Here is a 17557-nt window from a genome sequence, read left to right as displayed (position 1 = left end):
CCTTACGGCGGCCACAAGGTACTGGGGGTGAGTGTTCGTCAAACCTGCCATTCGTCTTCTCATAATCCTTGGGGTCGAGGAAAACCAGTGATAGTTTATACCTTGAATCCACGAGACTTCCGGCGACCACGAGCCTTTTCGCGCTTGCGACCGATAGAGCGAACGCGGGGCCTAGTATCGGAGTCAGGAACACCGGGAGCCTTGCCGAAGTAGCGCTCGCAAGTACGGGACTTGGTGGCACCACGGAGGAGAACGGTGTTAGAGCCAGTAGGAGCCTCTGAGAAGCAAAACAAAGTGCAAGCTAGACGGACGAAATTGGAGAACATCACAACGACTTTAAAATGCGAGAGAATCCTCAGATTTGGTAAGGGTATCACCAGAATATAGGTCTGTTAACCGCATCAGATTAAATCTCATCATTGAAACTCAGTCACATTCATTCCCACGAAAAGCTGAGGAGACGGTCCCTTATACTTACTGAGAGCCAACTGGTCGAAGGTCATGCAAGAGCCACCAGCCTTGACGATACGGGCACGAGCGGTCTCAGAGAAACGGAGAGCGCAGACGGTGAGCTGGGGGACCTCGAATAGACGGGCGTCGTCGGTGATAGTGCCAACAACAACAGCGATCTTGTCCTCCTTGCCCTTCATGTGGCGAGCCAACTTGGAGAGGGAGAGAGTAGGACGGTTCCTCCTAGAGGTCTGGAGACGCTTCAAGATAGTAGCATTGAAGCTAGACTCCGTACGACGAGCCAAGAAGGAGTAGAGCTTGCAGAGCAGGCGGATGTAGGGGTTCTCAGTCTTGATGGTCTGACGACCGGGCTTCCTCACGCGCCCACCAGCCTTTAGATCAATACCCATGGCGAATGGATTAGTACCTGTGCTCAACAGATCGGCCACAGCTGCGGATCATCGATCATGTGATCGATGTGAGGAGCGTCACGGCGGAGCGATGCGATACTGCGCAAGATTCAGTTGACCCTACGCTGCCCTCCCATAGGCCTCAACGCGTCATGGGGTGGCTACAGCTGGGTTTAAGACACCAATGCCGCAAATGGTTTTCATAATACGGGCCCAAGGGACTGTTCCTCTACGACCAAAATGTCGATTCAACCCCTATCGTTTACCTCGGAGGGTAAAAGCCTTACGGTCTCATTAACATTGTCAGGTTACTCCCTTTGAGAGAACACGCACGCAAATTTAACTCGCACGCCGCATACGTGAGGACAATGACGACACTAAGGAGTTCTCAACAGTGAGCTGAGTTTGTATGATAACTAGACAACACGAGGGCACGAGATGTACTCAGATGAATAGCAGATCTGCTCGCATGGACAGCCATTGAGCACACTATATATAGTGCACATTTGATATGCAAACCGCGAAGTCTTAACTCAGGAGCTACTCGTGATCTCAAAGCGACTAAAAACTCCCCACAGGTGTCATCTGCCGAATCAATTGGTACGTACGGGGTTTCCATGCCCGACCTTAACACAATACAAGTACTGTTACACGCAATGAGATTACTGAATGTCATAGAGCCCCAGCAGGAATCCAGACAGCAAGCAGTACTCAATTAAAACAAGTCGATATCGACTTCACGTATATAATTGATAAATGGGGTTCAAGAGGTATGTTCGTTATCCTAATTACGCAGCGAGACAAACGAACCGGCCGATCTAGACGAAGCCTTGGCAGCAGTTGCCGCAGTCTTCCCGCTCTTTCAAATGGAGCCCTTCACGGACTTCTTGGCACTGCGACCAGCAGTAGAGGCCTTCTTGACGACTCTCTTCTTCCCCTTGGATGCAGTACGCTTGACAGCTTTCTTAGCGAACCTTGAGGGTCTAGCCATTGTGAACGTAAAGGTTCGCAGAATTGAAGTATGCTGCAAGCGTATCACTCTCGGGGCTCAGGGATCAGCACTTCCTATGGACCCTAAGACATAGGCTTAGACCCTATACTTCTGTTGGGTACTGTAAGAGCTTCAATTGACGAGCCGCAACCGGTGTTCGAGTTTAGGGCGAGCGAGAAATGAATTGTGCCGTTACTTTTTCCCTGCAAGTTGTTCGCCCATAGTTGTTTTCTTGTATAGCCATCCCAGAGTGTAGCCTTTTCCTTTGTCGAGTACATTATGCAAGGCGTCGTTCATCCTCCAATCTCCACTACGTCCTTCTACCAGTCCTCTACTACCTCTGGGTATCGAGGAGGGTTCGTCACTCGGTGGCCGAACATTCGGTTGCCAACCGCCACCGAGTCAGCTCCTGCGGCTAAGCTAGCATCTACCAGGGGAAAATACCCGTCGGCTTCTGGCCAGTTATGTCTCAATTTCACTAGGACCGGGTATTGTCGTTACGGCGATCAGTGCTACCACTATCACGATCGCAATTCAGTAGCTTTCTGTAAAGGGTGGTTAGCTAACGGGACCTGTTCGCGTGGTGGGAGGTGTACACTCACTCATCCCGATACAGCGGGATCAAAGGACCCTCGGAGAACTCCAGAATGCGGAATATTCTTACGGCATGGCACATGCCCGATGGCTGGCAAATGCCAGTATTTGCACGTTAATAAAAAGATTGATACGCCTGTCTGCAAGTCGTTCGAAAAGATTGGATTTTGTGATAAGGGTAAGAACAGCATCAATTTAGCACTAATATGAGGGGCGCGGTTTCCTGTTACCTCTCAGAACTTCCCGGACCGGATATTGTTCTTGTGTTTTACGTCAGGCTCTACGTGTGAGAAGCTCCATTACACTGCTCCAATACGGCAACTCAAGCGGGAATCCTCCGATGAATCGTCTGGTGACAGTAGCCAACCAGCAGCTAACCCGAAGAAGCGGGCCAAGGTCCCGAGCAAGGCGGAGATCGAGCGGAAATTGGATGAAGAATGTATACTGGCATGGGAAGCTGGGAAGCTCATGAAAATGTACGATTGAACAATGTACCATGTGAGGTCTTCACCGTCGAGGCAGCAGTGCGTCATGGAAACCACCGCCACCACTCACTGTTGTCAATGCCCGGGAATGACTCATTTATACCAAGTTGTGTAGCATTTCCCCCTTGTGTGGAATCCTGATAGCAGTAGCTGTTGTGTTCATAGTAGTATCTATGGTTGGAGTTACACAGTTGAACTCGGACGAATGATTGAGGCCTCAGCGGTCATAAGCGAGAGAACTGCTCAGTAACGGTACACTGGCACGACCGAAATTAAACAACCTTAGATACTTCGAGGGTAAAGCTGTTTGGGTAGTCGGCGCCTCGTCTGGTCTGGGAAGGGCCATAGCGACACACTTGATAAAGAGCGCGAAGCCACGGTAGACCCGATCAGTGCGCAAGGCATGATCTTGGTTGCTTTAGTGTGTTGGTGGTGAGTGCTCGACGGAGAGCGAGGCTAGAGGCATTGAAGGAGTTAGCGGCTGCTGTGAATCCCGCGGTAGTACTACTAGCTTATCGTTATATTAGGCGCGGCCCGCTTCTTTTCAACGGCTTCTTATACTCTCATGAATCCACGGCGACGAGGATCTCAGTGTCGGTTTACTTCAGCACAGTGGTGCCTCTTTCTAGGTGGCAGTCGAGACCATACCAGTAGACTTGGCTGGATCCTCTGATGAGCAGCTATCAGCCATTGCTGCGACCGTCACGTCGCTTTGTGGAGGTACACCCCTTTCTGAGCATGCTGAACTTGATCTAGTCCCATCAGATGAAGGAGTTGACGTCCTGTTCAACTGTGCTGGAGTTGGCTATCGTGGGACAGCCCTAGACACTTCAATGGAGGTATCCATCAGTCATTCAGAGAGCCGAGATTTCCCGAGGACTCCACCTTTGACCTCTCAGGTGCTTCGTGAGCATATGCAAGTGAATTTCTTCGGTCAAGTTGCTATCGTCAAAGGTCTACTCCCAAAATGGTATGAAACGGCTAAGTGTCGAAAGTTTCCTCCTCACTTGGTACAGGTAAGCCCACTTGAGCTCAATTCAACTAAGGCAATATCTTTGCAGGTCTCTAGCGTCCAGGGGAAATTCGGCCAGGGTGGTCGTTCCGCGTACGCAGCAGCCAAGCACGCACAGCTCGGGTAAGGCATCGCATCAAAGGGTACCGATGCATTGTTATTTCATCAGGTATTTCGACAGTCTCCGCGCAGAAATGGAGGCCGGTGGCATTGGTCGCGTGACTATGTGCTTGCCTGGTTATATCAACTCTGAGCACTCCGAGAACGCTATGCTCAGTGATGGCTCGAAAAATGGTGTACATGATCAGAACGCAGCCAGTGGATCAAGCCCCGAGTAGAAAACCCTCGAGCTTTCAGTCGAAGTGATGTAACTTATATGATGAATGATGGAACTAAGAACTCGGATATGATTCCTCACGAACATCTTATGCTCCGAAAAGCCCCTCAGTCGCCCATGCCAAATTACGAGTTTACTGTTGGAATTTACTGGATGTTCTTGGGACATCAAGCATTATGTTTGTTATCAACAATAGACAATCATGATCCTACAATTAGTAGGATTCAAAGCACTAGTGACAAATTGTCAGCAATGAGTCCATAGTACTATCGACTCATTGCTTCAGTGGGAATCTATCTCTCTAGTCTAGATGTCCCTCCTTCCTGTTGCTAGATTGCCAGAGTATCATACCCATCTTTCCCCAACTTCTATTCTCAGATAAGCCCTCTGGTCAAGGGCCTTGAGTCAAGGCCCTTGACCCAAGGCTATGCACATCACTCTGACTTGCCCACACTATATCATGTCATGCTTACAGGTACGTCGCGAACGACATCCTCTCCAAGGTAGCCTGCGGGTATCGTGAAGTTGTAACCAGTCAAGCCAGCGGCAAATTAGCTATTGTATTTCGGAATATAATTCCAGAAGTAACACTATCCGAGGAGTACACTATGCATCGCCATTCCCTCAGTTGTTCCTCAACAAGATGGCCCGACGGTATGGCAAGAAAATCAATGACCCCTCTCCAACCCCCTCGTCGTTGAAACGCCTCGTCCCCTACGTTTGTGTACTTGCTGTATTAACGACGTTGTCGTTATTGTTCATATATTGAAGTATTTGTTATCGTCGACTAGTCTTAGTCTCCGATCTCAAAATGTTGCTATGTTTACTAGTGTAACACTACAAGGGACGATAGTGTGAAATGAGACATCATATTCGTGGGTAACGGAGATTCAGCATCCACCACAGACGCCTCGTCGAGTCACACTCTGTACACCCGCCGCTAGCATTATTGCTCCTGCACCCGTTGGGTCACAATCACCTGAGCGACAAACATGGAGGTCTTCATGGCAGTGCTGGAATATATGTTCGGTTTCCTCAGCCAAGCTCAGGAGTTTCCTCACTACACTATGAGAATTCCAACCCAGTGTAAGCGAAAACCAACAAGAATTTCCAAAAAAATCCATCAGAATCCTCTTACCCTCAATACGCGTGGCTAACTGAGTGCGTAATTCCCTGCATTGTTTATTGTACCCACCCGGAAGTCCTTGAGGAGAGAACCGTCGATCGTTCTCATTTGCTCGTTGCACAGCAGCGGTCCCGGCAAGCTCGAAGACTTGACGTACTCCCGACCCGTTCTCGGCGGAAGCCATGACCACGGGGTAGTCGGCACAGCAGGGATACTCCTTGCGTATTTCCGTGATTAGCTCAACCACGTCAGACTCCGTGAATGCATGCTCGGGGAGGTCTGTTTTGTTTGCGACGAAAACGAACGGGAACTTCTCGGCTGAGGAACTGACCTCATTCCGGGAGATACCATGGCGGTGGGCTCACGCTCATCAGGATCGGCATGCTTGAGGAAATCGCGCCTCCAATCGAGGACATTCTTCAGCCCATATTGTCGGGAAACATCACAGACCAGAATGCAAGCATCAGCTCCCCGATAGAAGGATGCTCCCAGTGATCGGAATCGCTCCTGTGAATGAATGATGAGGAATCCACATCATGGTTTCTCCCCTGCCTGTCCAGCCGTATCCCAGATTTGCATGTTTACAGTGCATCGATAACCCGCTACCAAATCAGGGATAATATCCAACTTTTTGCTATAGAAGTCCGCCCCCACTGTGGGCTTGTAGCTGTGATGGGAAAAGCTACCGTGCATGTATCTGTCGAGACTCATACCACACCTCGTTAACATCACTATACCTCTGTATGAGAGAGGTCTTCCCAACTGCCGCATCGCCTAATATGACCACCTTGATGATTTTCACTATGGCCGGTGCCGTCGTCGGGTAATTCCTCAAGATACCTACAGGCTAGCGAGGGCAGGGCGGCCGCAGCGAACTCGGATCGTGGATACTTCAAAAGTATTCAAGTACCAGTTCGGGCTTCGGTTCGTTTTAAGGCTTCCTCACCGAATCGATGGTTACAGTCAAGCTACCGAGTCAAGGCCCTTGACTCAAAGGAACACTTCCAGTGTCAATTTCGTCCTGATACTATTCTCACTATGAGAAACCACCTTTCGGATTGAATGCCAATTGTCGGCCATTGTACAAAGAAGTGCAATAGACTTCCAGTCAGCTTACAAAAACTCAATAGAATAGCCCAGGTAGAACGTGGCTACCTGTCGCAGAAATCAAGTCCATACCTCGAGAACCTCGCTGGGCATATTCTCTCGGGGACGACATAACAGCTATGCTAGATACACCAGGAGCAAGCTTCCTTTCTTCTCCTTCCTCTTCACTGGTGATCGGACTCGACAGCAGGCTACTCGATCGATCCTCCTCGGGGCTCTCACTGGACGACGTTAATCCCAGCCCACCCTTCTCACTCGACTCATCGTCCTCATCGTGAGGACTTGGTACCTTCATAGCTGCAACCGAGAAGCAGATCAAACGACACGAGACGATGGGGTACGTGATGAGAGTATAGTATGTCTACTCTACGACAACTCATCGTATGACAAATACCCATAATAGACCGACACTTCAGACACCCCGTGAGTTCCTTGAGAGACGACTTGCTCACCGGAATGCTGTTCACAGGACTGAATGTGCTCAGTGTCGGTATATGTAGGCTCTCTCGATGCACTGTCAACAGCTTTCGGGCCTACGTTCGGCAAGTCTTCGGTAAGTTAACGACACATTCTCCCAAAAGGGTTGCGATTCAAGAGGAAACGAATCTTCTCACTGGTGCTATCCTTCGAGTCGGACAGTTCTGTTGCCAAGGAGAGCCCAGTCGACCCCCCAGAAATACTGACGTCGTCCGAGACGGCCATGACGGTAAACACACCACTACAGGTTTTCGAGTTCGCATCTATATATTGACAAGGGAGTATACGACTTCACTTGAAAACCAGTGACCAGTGATCGATCTCGGCACTCACCAGAAACGACGTCAATCACATACGTTACACTACTAGGGTTACATACCACTTAATAGCTAACAACTCCGGGCTGTCACGCTGACTGCAGTCACCTCCTCGAAATCTACGTCAATACACTAATTTTCCGATGTGGATATTAATTCACAACACAACCAGATGAGATCGAGACGATAACCTGTTCTCTATCCTGACTGCATAACTCGCTATCCTCTGAGGGAAAAAGTGCGAGCTACTAGAGAATGTACACTGGCCGAGCATTTCGCCCTAGGCCAGATAACAACATTTATGGTGAGCGCCGTGATCGTGGCATTGCCGTGGTGGAGCAATGACAAATACAACAAACACCACCAGAATGTCCTACCAGAGAAATGCTATCCCCATTTCTCTAGATAGGAAACAAAGAAGGAGTGAGGGCACGAAGCATAATACATAAAGCAGAGTTAACCAACAATAGTACTACGGCTCGAGTTCAACAACATCGCCACTAGTCGAACGAGCACATACATGTCGACTTAAGAACTGCTTTTCATAGAGCTCATGCCTCGGTCTTAATGAGGACAGAGAGTCTGCATCGCTGCGGCTGTGTGTACACTGGGGTTACATAAAAACGCCCAATGTTGCAGCTTGCAGAAATATGTGTAAATTACCGAATGCCGTGATCTGTGTAAGGACTATCAGTAATATAACCCTTTATAGAGCCTCTACTACTAGTAGTAGGAGTCTACCGTCACTTACTTCTGAACAGTAAACAACTACTCGTGTGTGTGAGTACAAAGTATACTACTACAAACACACTGAGAGGATTCTAAGGGGAAAGGGGTAGGTAAAGTTGGTTCTAGAAATACGAAGCGAAAATCAAATAGGCTCTGGCCTTTCTTCTATACAGGGAGCAGAGCAAGAATGGGAGACATCACTATCAGCACTGTTGGCTCGGCAGAAAGAGCCGACGGTTGACTTTGAGATACCACTCGTTATGTCGAGTACGAGTTGTCGTCACCACAGAGACGTACAACTTATCTCGAGAAGTGGTTGCAAGAGTCCACAAGATCATATACCCCTTGAAACTCACAGTATCTAGAGCCTGCCAATGAGCCTTAGAGCAGGAGTTAAGAATGGATACTGCAAGAAGAAGAAGAGGCAGCAGTCAAATAGAGCTGATTAAGCTAACAGGAGTGATAGAGGATATCAATGGACGACATTGAAGCCGTCGAGTAAGACGAGTGCAGCGAAAACTGGGACGGAGAAACGACAGTAGCAATACACTGCTACTTGCAGTAAGTACTCTGTCTCCAGATATCCAAGGCAGTGGAGAAGGGGCCATAGTGATTATAGCACAAAAACACAGCAATACGCCGTACTCGTCAACAAAGAAGACTGTGTGGCCAGCAGCGAACACGTCATCACAGTGTTACCAACTTGAATAGAATGACTTCAAGTATGCCGCGTAGATTGATTATAATAGTAGTAGTATCCATTCCCATAGGCATGATAAATGGACCATGCGCCGCCATTTTACACCGCCGCGCAGATTGCATCAGTGCTGCCCTCGACCCCCACGGGCTTCCATCGGCAAAGTGGACACGAGAAGTCATCTCCCTCGTGCTTGATCCACTCCACAAGGCATTTGTCGTGATACGAGTGGCCGCAAGGCAAAGTTCTGCACTGAGGCTCCTCACACTTGGCAGACTCCTCGCATGCGTCAAAACTGCTCACGACAGTCTCCAACGAACTGATAGTGCTAGTCGACGAGATGCTCAGGTCACTCGCAGGCAAGTTCAAAATGGACGAAGTAGACGCTGAGGAGAGCTTGCGCTCAAAATTGAAGTCGCCTAAGCAGATCGAGCATGAGCCACCACAGGGAGTGCACGTCACAGGCGCAACCCTATCAATATCAATGGTGACTTTCTTGCTGACCTTCTTCTTCCTGTCACCTCTGGCGATTGCTAAACGAGCGGCTCGAGAGTAGGTCGGCCTCGTCAAGAAGACCACCACAGCGAGTGTAGCACAGCCCGCCAAGAGCACCAACCAGAGACCGGAATGGGTGACTATGAAGAGAATCAGTGAGAGGAGACCGAGCACCGCGAACATTATGGACATATAGATATGCGCGCTCATGTGCGTTAGTGATGCCCAGCGTATCATGTGACCAGCCCGGCTCGACGACGACGACGACGATGATGAAAGTGCATCGGACATCCTTGCTATGGATGGGGCAGGGTGGTGCCACGGAACGGTCGATAAGTGGACACCGTAAACTGAGATAACATCATTACATTGCAAGATACGCCACTAACTCGCTCCTGACGATGACAAGTCGACGACGCTCCCAACGCTACGGGGACAGGAGCACACAAAATCCATTATCAACCTATGACAATTGCAGACAGGAAGGCCAACACAATGAGGTATTCTCAGAAACATTCACAACTCATCATGGGACCACAAGAGCATCCACCGTATACCGTAAAACCGACACTTCCGAGCGTGTACTGCCGACCAGGCCGCGGCCTCCAACCACAGCGTTGAGACACTCTAACACACTCTCCTGAATGAGCGACGGAGCCACCACATCATCAGCACTTATAGCGCTGTTCAGGGCTTCCTTCACGATGGACAACTCTGCCATAGTGAAGGCCTCTAGATTGACCAATGGCAATACGTGTACAACATTACGCCTTCCAGGAGCACTTCGTAAGGCCCCTCGCGAAACCATGGTTAATACTCCCATAGGGCAGTGACCGTCCAGAGCAAGTCCTCGCGCCCATCTCGCCAGTCGCTCGGGGGCATACTGATATAGTTGCATCACGCAACCGTCAATAGAATAGCAACTCGGATCGTCACGGTAGTTCAAAGACAATGACCGTGAACATGCGAGATGCCGTAGTCGCTGCAGACGAGTTAGAGACCCGAAATCAATACTGGGCAATTTCATAGCATCTCCCCGCAGACCCAAGACGGCCAACTCCTCCAAATGAGATAGCCTCTCAGCCGTTGTCGAGTCCCCCGAGCGGAATTTCTCGGCGATCAGATCTGTGAATTCGACCATATTATCGATCGTTTGCCTCTCCATTGCTGCGAGAAATCCCGTGCAACACTTCGCAGTCAACACAGTCTTCCTCAGCGCCTCAAGTAGTGCCCTCCGTTGGCTCTCCGAAAGCGATAACGACGAGCACGCACGAATCACATGCAGCAAATCATTGAAATGCAGTTGCTCGGCAGCTCGGCATGCCAATGGGACCAGCTTATCAAGGTAGGCAGCATGCCGGTGTGAATTGGAAAGCGCTGAGAGCATCAACGCCGCATCCCTCGGGTCTAGCCCAGCCGCTCTCGAAGTGATCCACTCCAACAGTACCCGGCGAGAGGCAGTTTCCTGGTCGACCGGCACAACCCCTTCAAGGGAGTGGTAAATTGAAACGGCAGAGGGGAGATCCAAAACTTCATAATTCACCAACTGTTCGAAATGCTCATCAACATACCGGCAACCCGCGACAGCAATTTCACTAAAATCGTCACCGCGTCTCGAAATTTTCCTCAACGCCCTCAGCGCCGTCGAGAGCTCTCCAATAGGCAAATGCCTCGCCCCCATCTCTGGAAACATGCAACTCGTCAGTTTCCGCCACAGATTCGCGTCGCCCAACTCCAAGGCCCGCCATCCCGTGCATGCAGATGCATATCTGTTTACTGTTCTCCGGTTCTCTCGTTAACCCTACCGATACCCCCTCCACCACCCAAGTAAAATCACCAAAGTCAACCGCACCACTTTCTGATATTTCCAACGCATCGAACGCCGCATTGAGGATACATGCATAGTCCTGCAGAGTAGGGGAAGGCTGAGAGCTCAGGGGCGGCCTCAAGTGGCCCTCGAGAGTCTCTGGCGGCAACAGCCCAGCCCTAATACACCGACCAACCGCTCTCGCAACCATCGCATTAAATCGATACTCCTCCCTGGACGACTCCATCCCAGCATACCTCTGAAACAGCATCGCCAATATGCCTCTTCCTTCACTGCTCAACACAGCCTTCCCCGACACTATAGACATCTGGACTAGAGCGTTGAGGAAGAGTGAGAGCTCTTGCCGCTGGAACGTCCCACGACCTTGCCCCGGCCGATTCAAACAAGCTAATGCTTGTTTCAGCAGAAACTCTGCCAGTCGCACATCAACACTTGGTAGCTTCGAATAGGTCCCAGCGATCGAGCTCAACCCTATAGGTGACATTTGCTTCCTCATTTTCATCAGCGCCTCCGAGGCTGCATTAAATACCGGAAGCTCCCACATTTCCAGCCGAGCATAGGCCTGCACCGTATTGCACAGTTCTTGCTCACCAAACTCAGCGAGTCTATCAGGGAGGACCCTAGCCATCTCCCGCATCACCTTCCGTCCACATCCCATCGGCAACCTCGAGAACCCCGAGGCTACTGTGGCGAACTCAATTGGCTGAAACCGTCCCACTTCCGGTAGAAGCAATACCTCCCCTATAAATTTCGTCAGATCCTCATACCCTCGACCGTCCTTAGTAATCTTAGCCACTGCACCAACCAGCACAGCCGCATCCCTAGGCGACCACCTACTACTTAATGCTCCCTCAACGAGGTGTTCTTGCAAGTTGTCGAGAAATGCCTTCACCGCAGTCCTTCTCGAATTGGCGTTAAGGTTCCCTAAAGACGCCAGGAACTGGGCCAAGTACCCCGGAGTGAACAAGAGGATATTCTCAGACGCGTGTGCGGCAGCAGCCTCGCATAGCCGATCAGCCTCCCTCACCCCTCCTCTAGCTACAGCGTTCAGCAGTGCCGTCAAATCCGAGGGATGCAACTCCGTCACGCGCCGCAAAATTTCATCCCGCACAGTAGCCCACAGTCGACCAGCCCTGTCAAAATCAGCCCGGCCCTTCACCGCTGCCAACACGTGTTGCTTCAGCTCCTCATTGGAGAGCCCTTCGATCCGCCCAGGCGTGAGAGCCGCTAAGACCTCTGCTTTCCGCAGCTTACTGCCGTCCCTTCGCCCTTCCCAAGTGAACAACAACCGTCCATCTGGCACTCTCTGGACCAACGTCGAGCAGTTACGACACGAACAACAAAAAGGGAAGGAAATACCACCGTTGCTATACCCCCGCCGAGCCGACCTCTCAACGATTGATGACATACCAAAATTAGCCAACAACAAATATAAAACCAAAAATTTCACACTTTGACACATGTAATACGTATCCATCACAAAAGCAGTGTTGGAGTATTTGCCTGCTTTCCTCACCTGAGCTCCTCACAAGTTTTCTCACAAATTACATTAATCAACTTAGAGGTCTACAGAAACCAACAAGTATTCCCAAAAATTCCTCAAAATTTCCATACTGCACAAGAGCCCCCCAACTCAGCACATTATAACTACAGATAAATGCCATCCCCTTCACTCGTCTTCGCACTCTCACTGCCCTTGGGTCCCAACGGCAATTTGATTTTCGGCTGACCGCAACAGCCCTCTTCCTCCGGCAAGCCCAGCTTCCTATTTATAGCCCGTAACGTGCGGAACTTCCGCTCCAGCACGTCCATGTTCTCCTCAATGTAGGAATATCTGAGAACTCCTATAGCGGACCCTTCAACACTAATTCTGCATCCTTACAATTCTCGAGCTTCCGTCAAGTCCTCGCTCGACGCCGACCTGATCTCTTCCGCCATCACATCATTGGACTCATCTAAACACAGGACCAGCGTCACGCGCCACGAAATTACACCTGTAAGGTCGTCATTATTACATAACTTTTCAATAGCCACCATAACGTCCTTCCGTAGTTCCAACAGCTCTTCCTCATGATTCGGCAAGGCTTCTTCCTCTCGGTCACTTTCAGTGGGAGACACCTCCCTTGTCGTCGGCGGTGGGGGAGCTGGTGGACGCTGTACCATTATCAACTTCACAGCTACCGCATCCATACCACACCAACCCGAACCCCCGATAGAAATACAGTGACCCCTCCAACCCAACAAGACATAACAAAGTAAACTCGTATCGAGTAACTACTACTCAGAAGCTCCCGCCCTTCACATCGCCATCAGGAGCCTCACAGGCTCGGTCTACTGTACCCCTTGCCACCCTGATAGTACTGAGTCGGCGGACCTAAAAAGACCACGATAATTTCGTGGCGCGTGACGGTAACCACCCCCACCTCCCTTCTGCCTCTTTGAAGCGTCATAAGCTCCGCTATCATACGGTCGCTTGTACCTGACCGCCACCCTCCCCCCCGACTGACAGCCATGCACCCATCTTACGCGTAGTACTGCTGGGATTGAGGACCTCCATTGGCGTATCCTTTCCCCCCAGATTGATATCTGATGCACACAAATCCAAACACCCTCCAAAAGCCTCCCACTACCCTCTTTGGAACTGCTGACCACCTCCGGACCCTCGACCATCCACAGCTGGATTATCTGACAACATACCATAAACCGAGCACTTCCTATTCTCCCCAGCATTACATCGTGCATGATACGGTCCACTGTGTGGTTGATAAGGCTGATAACCCTTGCCACTGCGAGAGTAGTCCATCGGCCGTCTGCTTCCTCCCCCCTTCCCATAATGCGACACAACCGGCTGGATTACCCTCAACTTGGCGCTCTCATCCCCAGCGCTTATCTTAGCCTCCCTTTCCCTCCTCGCCGCCTCCGTCAAGCGTATAAACGTCGACAGCGGTGCATCGATGTCATGCACAGCTTTCAGTACTCCATCCTTATCGATCATAATAGTATCCACCAGCAAAGTGTCGAGTATTTGCTCCAGACTATGAGCACCATAAAGGGAGGGCACCAACACCCCCCGCATAACGTAAGTCTGGTAGTAGTGCTGCAGTAACGATTTGTGAATACCCTTCATATCGGCATCCTTCGAAGTCGCATCACGCTCAAAGGCGTGACATATAAGGTGAAGCTCATACCGTAAATTCATCAATTGCCAATCCACCAGCTCAAACTTGCCGAACAAAGGTGTCTTCTTAGCATCAACGTCGCACACATCCTCCGGTACCCACACATCCACCTCGGCAGGTGCAGCCTCTACCATTTTAGCATCTGACCATGTACATGCGTGCAAAACCCCCACTACAAAATCCCCAATCGTAGCCTCCTACCCTCCGTGGCCTCCTCCTTCTCCCCTTCGTCCTCCTCCTGTTGTTTAGCCTTCTCCTCTGTCTGTGCCTTCGCTTGCTCCTCCTTATACAGCCTCTGAGCCTTCCTCCATTCCAGCTTGGTATTCATCCACGCCTCCATTTGCTGCTTAAACCAGTCCGTCGGTCCAGTAATACTCGGCACCTTCTCCACAATCTTATGGGACTTTATCCACGACTGTAGCCTCCTATAATGCAAGCCTCACAACTACCGCTGCGCCACAAAATTCCCTACTGTGTCGCTACCGCCCTGTCGTCCCACACAAACTTGATACTGTCGAATGCCAGCAGTCCTCGAGGAGTCTTCTCACTCCCTTGCGGCAACGTAAAGGAAAGATAACACTCCGACAGAGCCTTGTGGCTAATGTCGCTGAAGAGCATCTTCCTATAGCAACCTTCTGACCTGAAATAACAATAACATTCTCATTAATAAGGACACAACCGAAACCGATATTAGCAGCCGGAGCCATTTGAGATCTCACATAACTACGAACTGATGCCCGGTGTAGGGTAGAGGCTTATGACTCATCCATCGTCACTCATAACATATGAGTGATGATGAACAGGTTTCATACTCTGTGACATCGACAAGGGAAAGAATGTATCCTAAACCTTGACGACATAAGCCATCGATCACAGTGATTACTGTGATGGGAGCGCGAAGAATAGGCGAACGTGGGTACTATTACTACGAGCGATGATCAGAAAATGTGACTATCATAATCCCTTGACCCTAGTAAGACACAACGATGTGAGGTGACTATCAAATCCATATCAACTCTTCCGATCTACTAGATACCCCAATTATAGAGTAAACTCCTTTACGCTTCCCCCCACTTCAAAGAGTACTACACTTACAGTCGTTGTTTTATCTCCTCCTCACTAACCTCTGATGGAGGCAGTGTCGGCTCCGGCTCCTCCTCCTCATCTTCCTCCTCTTCCGGCTGCTCTTGCTTCGCAGGCTCCTCCTCCTCCTGAAACACCAACAGCCTATGTCAAACCCCCACATACTACCCATATATACAACACCGACGAGTACACTCCCTACCCCGACGTACCTTCTTATGCTCCACAGGAGCTTCCTCCATCGTCTGATCGCCCTCTCCCTCTTCTTTCCCCTCAGGTTTCTCCTCCTTATCACCAGCCTCCTTAGCAGCAGCCTCCTCCCTCTTCTTCCTAGCCTCCTCCGCCGCCTCTATACGAGCCTTCTCAGCAGCTCGGGCAGCCTCACGTACTGCCACAACAGGAAACACCAATCAATTCCAACACCGCCGTCACTATAATCCTAGGGTTCTGTGTATGAGTAAAATATGTCATCTTGTGCATGCGTGCACGGCGCGTGCTAATGACATACAAACTCTTCCACAACTTCTCCGAATTCCGCCAAAATCGGCTAGTGTCGAAAGACCCGTCCCCAAAATACTCCCCCCATGCGCGAGAATTCGCTGGAGAAGACGACCCCATGGACATGATCACGCAGGTTCGATCCCCGCAACCTACCTTTTTTCATTCTCTCTTTTTCCATCTGTCTAACCTTATACTCATGCTTCATCACATTAAGCTTCCTCTCCCTCTCCAACTCCTTCTCCGCCAAAATCTCCTCCCTCACTAACTCCTTCACATACGCCGAGTAATCCGGGGTTGGTTTACCAACACATACAACAGCAGTACCTACACCCTTCACAATGCTACAACAAATTGCAACGAAACGGGAATCCCCGAGCATTTAGTGGCTACAGTAATACTACAAGACACGTTAATGCTCATCCCCTCCGTTATTACGTTCTCTTCCTGGGAATTCCTCCATTATCTTATCCCTTTCCTCTTCCAACAACCCACCTCTTATCTCCACGAGCACCTACCACTACCACAATTTCAACAACTACTTATGCATCGCTCCGCTCAATCTGACCAGATTTTTGCGTCCATGAGGCATCCTGGTGAATTCCCTGAGCTGTTTACGAACAAAACCTTCATCAAGCGGCTGCACACCAAAGAGGAAGTCCGGACGGTCGTTCGAAGCGACAGGGCCCCGACGGATCGGGCGGAGGGTCGACGCCTTGAACCTTACGAAAGGAAATTCAGAAATGATAGACCGTGCCGCCTCCTCCTCCTCCTCCTCCTTTTCCTACCAATCGAACATGGTCCTCTCAGAGAGTTCGATGTATTTATAGGGGTTTTGTTTAAGGAAATAATCAACATAATCGAATACACCTTCATCAGGTAATCCAATGACCATAACAGCTTCGGCTTGACGACCATTATCATTATTATACCACGGGTTTAAAGATACATCATTCTCACTACTCTGTTGGAAGGATCGAATCTTGAATGGTAGAGGGACCGACACACCACCAAAGGCGCTGCTGCTGTTGTTGTTAACCACCCTCGGGTCATCCGCCTTATACCCGAGATTGGCCTCAACTCTGACGTTCTTGAAGGTTATTGTCGGATACAAATCCTGGCCGATTAACCTCTCTGGCAACTCTACCGGAGGACCAGCTCGAACACCATTCTTGAATAGTGATACCGTATTGCCGTGCTCCTTCGATCCATCAACATTCAGTACCACAGCCACTACGTCATTGAGACCTGCTCACCAAACTCACCAGGCGAATAAATGATGATCATTACCAAACGCAGCAGCAGGCACATTCGGTGCTATATGGGTTCCTTTAATAATGGTAGGGGCAGCTGAGGAGACAGACCCCCGTTGAGGAAATGCAAGATCGCAAGATCTCCATTACCTGACGTTCCTGGTGCGTACATTCTATGGTCAAGACCAGAATCGAATCCCACGCCGAGGTCCGAGGAACCAAGCAACAAGTCACCATCAAGAGTTGTGAACCCCACACGAAGGAGGTGCCTAACGAGAAGAGACCAGTATGAAATCCATCCTTCCGGAACAGGATTGACCATTTTTGAAACACTATATGGGAATATACCCAAATCATACACCTAAAGCGACACTCGGCCAAACATTCTGCCTGTCAACGTTCATGCCTTCGTTCGCCATTCCATCACGTTTGCTCGAGCCCCGTCGGTAACCCCATTTTCGCTGTCGTGCACTGCATGTGTGTTCGTCC

The 17557-nt window shown here is 50.1% G+C and overlaps 6 protein-coding genes across 6 annotated transcripts in view; 1 reads left to right on the top strand and 5 right to left on the bottom strand.

Annotated features, from left to right (window-relative positions):
* Nucleotides 1-9: 9 nt before the first annotated feature.
* Nucleotides 10-860, bottom strand: Pmar_PMAR024064 (60S ribosomal protein L18, putative; the record flags this gene model as incomplete). The annotated part of the gene is made up of 2 exons (XM_002775797.1): nucleotides 10-277; nucleotides 479-860. 2 exons carry the CDS (start codon nucleotides 858-860, stop codon nucleotides 96-98), a joined length of 564 nt encoding a protein of 187 aa, XP_002775843.1. The 3' UTR covers nucleotides 10-95.
* Nucleotides 861-3119: 2259 nt separating this feature from the next.
* On the top strand, nucleotides 3120-5052 carry Pmar_PMAR024063 (short-chain dehydrogenase, putative). Its single transcript, XM_002775796.1, has 10 exons — nucleotides 3120-3176; nucleotides 3217-3309; nucleotides 3353-3428; nucleotides 3560-3650; nucleotides 3696-3769; nucleotides 3830-3946; nucleotides 3992-4065; nucleotides 4112-4276; nucleotides 4755-4863; nucleotides 4908-5052. The coding sequence occupies exons 1-10, from the start codon at nucleotides 3136-3138 to the stop codon at nucleotides 5046-5048; spliced, it is 981 nt and encodes a 326-aa protein (XP_002775842.1). The 5' UTR covers nucleotides 3120-3135; the 3' UTR covers nucleotides 5049-5052.
* Nucleotides 4738-6098, bottom strand: Pmar_PMAR024062 (GTP-binding protein YPT7, putative; the record flags this gene model as incomplete). Its single annotated transcript, XM_002775795.1, has 4 exons — nucleotides 4738-4787; nucleotides 5418-5723; nucleotides 5771-5912; nucleotides 6012-6098. 4 exons carry the CDS (start codon nucleotides 6096-6098, stop codon nucleotides 4738-4740), a joined length of 585 nt encoding a protein of 194 aa, XP_002775841.1.
* A 2563-nt stretch (nucleotides 6099-8661) lies between these two features.
* Pmar_PMAR024061 (hypothetical protein) lies at nucleotides 8662-9579 on the bottom strand. The gene has a single exon (XM_002775794.1). It carries the CDS (start codon nucleotides 9516-9518, stop codon nucleotides 8835-8837), a length of 684 nt encoding a protein of 227 aa, XP_002775840.1. The 5' UTR covers nucleotides 9519-9579; the 3' UTR covers nucleotides 8662-8834.
* Nucleotides 9580-11480: 1901 nt separating this feature from the next.
* Nucleotides 11481-13218, bottom strand: Pmar_PMAR024060 (hypothetical protein; the record flags this gene model as incomplete). Its single annotated transcript, XM_002775793.1, has 6 exons — nucleotides 11481-11571; nucleotides 11598-11758; nucleotides 11792-11979; nucleotides 12729-12889; nucleotides 12938-13010; nucleotides 13071-13218. The coding sequence occupies 6 exons, from the start codon at nucleotides 13216-13218 to the stop codon at nucleotides 11481-11483; spliced, it is 822 nt and encodes a 273-aa protein (XP_002775839.1).
* Nucleotides 13219-13315: 97 nt separating this feature from the next.
* The window catches only part of Pmar_PMAR024059 (hypothetical protein), a gene marked incomplete at its 5' end in the record, with an annotated part of 5128 nt that continues 886 nt past the window's right edge, over nucleotides 13316-17557 (bottom strand). Inside the window, 15 exons of the mRNA XM_002775792.1 lie at nucleotides 13316-13429; nucleotides 13479-13534; nucleotides 13582-13641; nucleotides 13686-13740; nucleotides 13789-14376; nucleotides 14436-14659; nucleotides 14707-14874; nucleotides 15330-15445; nucleotides 15530-15705; nucleotides 15972-16142; nucleotides 16254-16329; nucleotides 16384-16537; nucleotides 16604-17063; nucleotides 17106-17165; nucleotides 17219-17337. Coding sequence (XP_002775838.1) covers nucleotides 13374-13429; nucleotides 13479-13534; nucleotides 13582-13641; nucleotides 13686-13740; nucleotides 13789-14376; nucleotides 14436-14659; nucleotides 14707-14874; nucleotides 15330-15445; nucleotides 15530-15705; nucleotides 15972-16142; nucleotides 16254-16329; nucleotides 16384-16537; nucleotides 16604-17063; nucleotides 17106-17165; nucleotides 17219-17337 — 2539 coding nt within the window. The 3' untranslated portion in view covers nucleotides 13316-13373. The remainder of the gene's footprint in view (nucleotides 13430-13478; nucleotides 13535-13581; nucleotides 13642-13685; nucleotides 13741-13788; nucleotides 14377-14435; nucleotides 14660-14706; nucleotides 14875-15329; nucleotides 15446-15529; nucleotides 15706-15971; nucleotides 16143-16253; nucleotides 16330-16383; nucleotides 16538-16603; nucleotides 17064-17105; nucleotides 17166-17218; nucleotides 17338-17557) is intronic.

Source organism: Perkinsus marinus, assembly GCF_000006405.1.
Source record: "Perkinsus marinus ATCC 50983 genomic scaffold scf_1104296955314, whole genome shotgun sequence".
NCBI classification, from domain to species: Eukaryota; Perkinsozoa; order Perkinsida; family Perkinsidae; genus Perkinsus; species Perkinsus marinus.
This window is presented reverse-complemented; position numbering and strand designations above follow the sequence as displayed.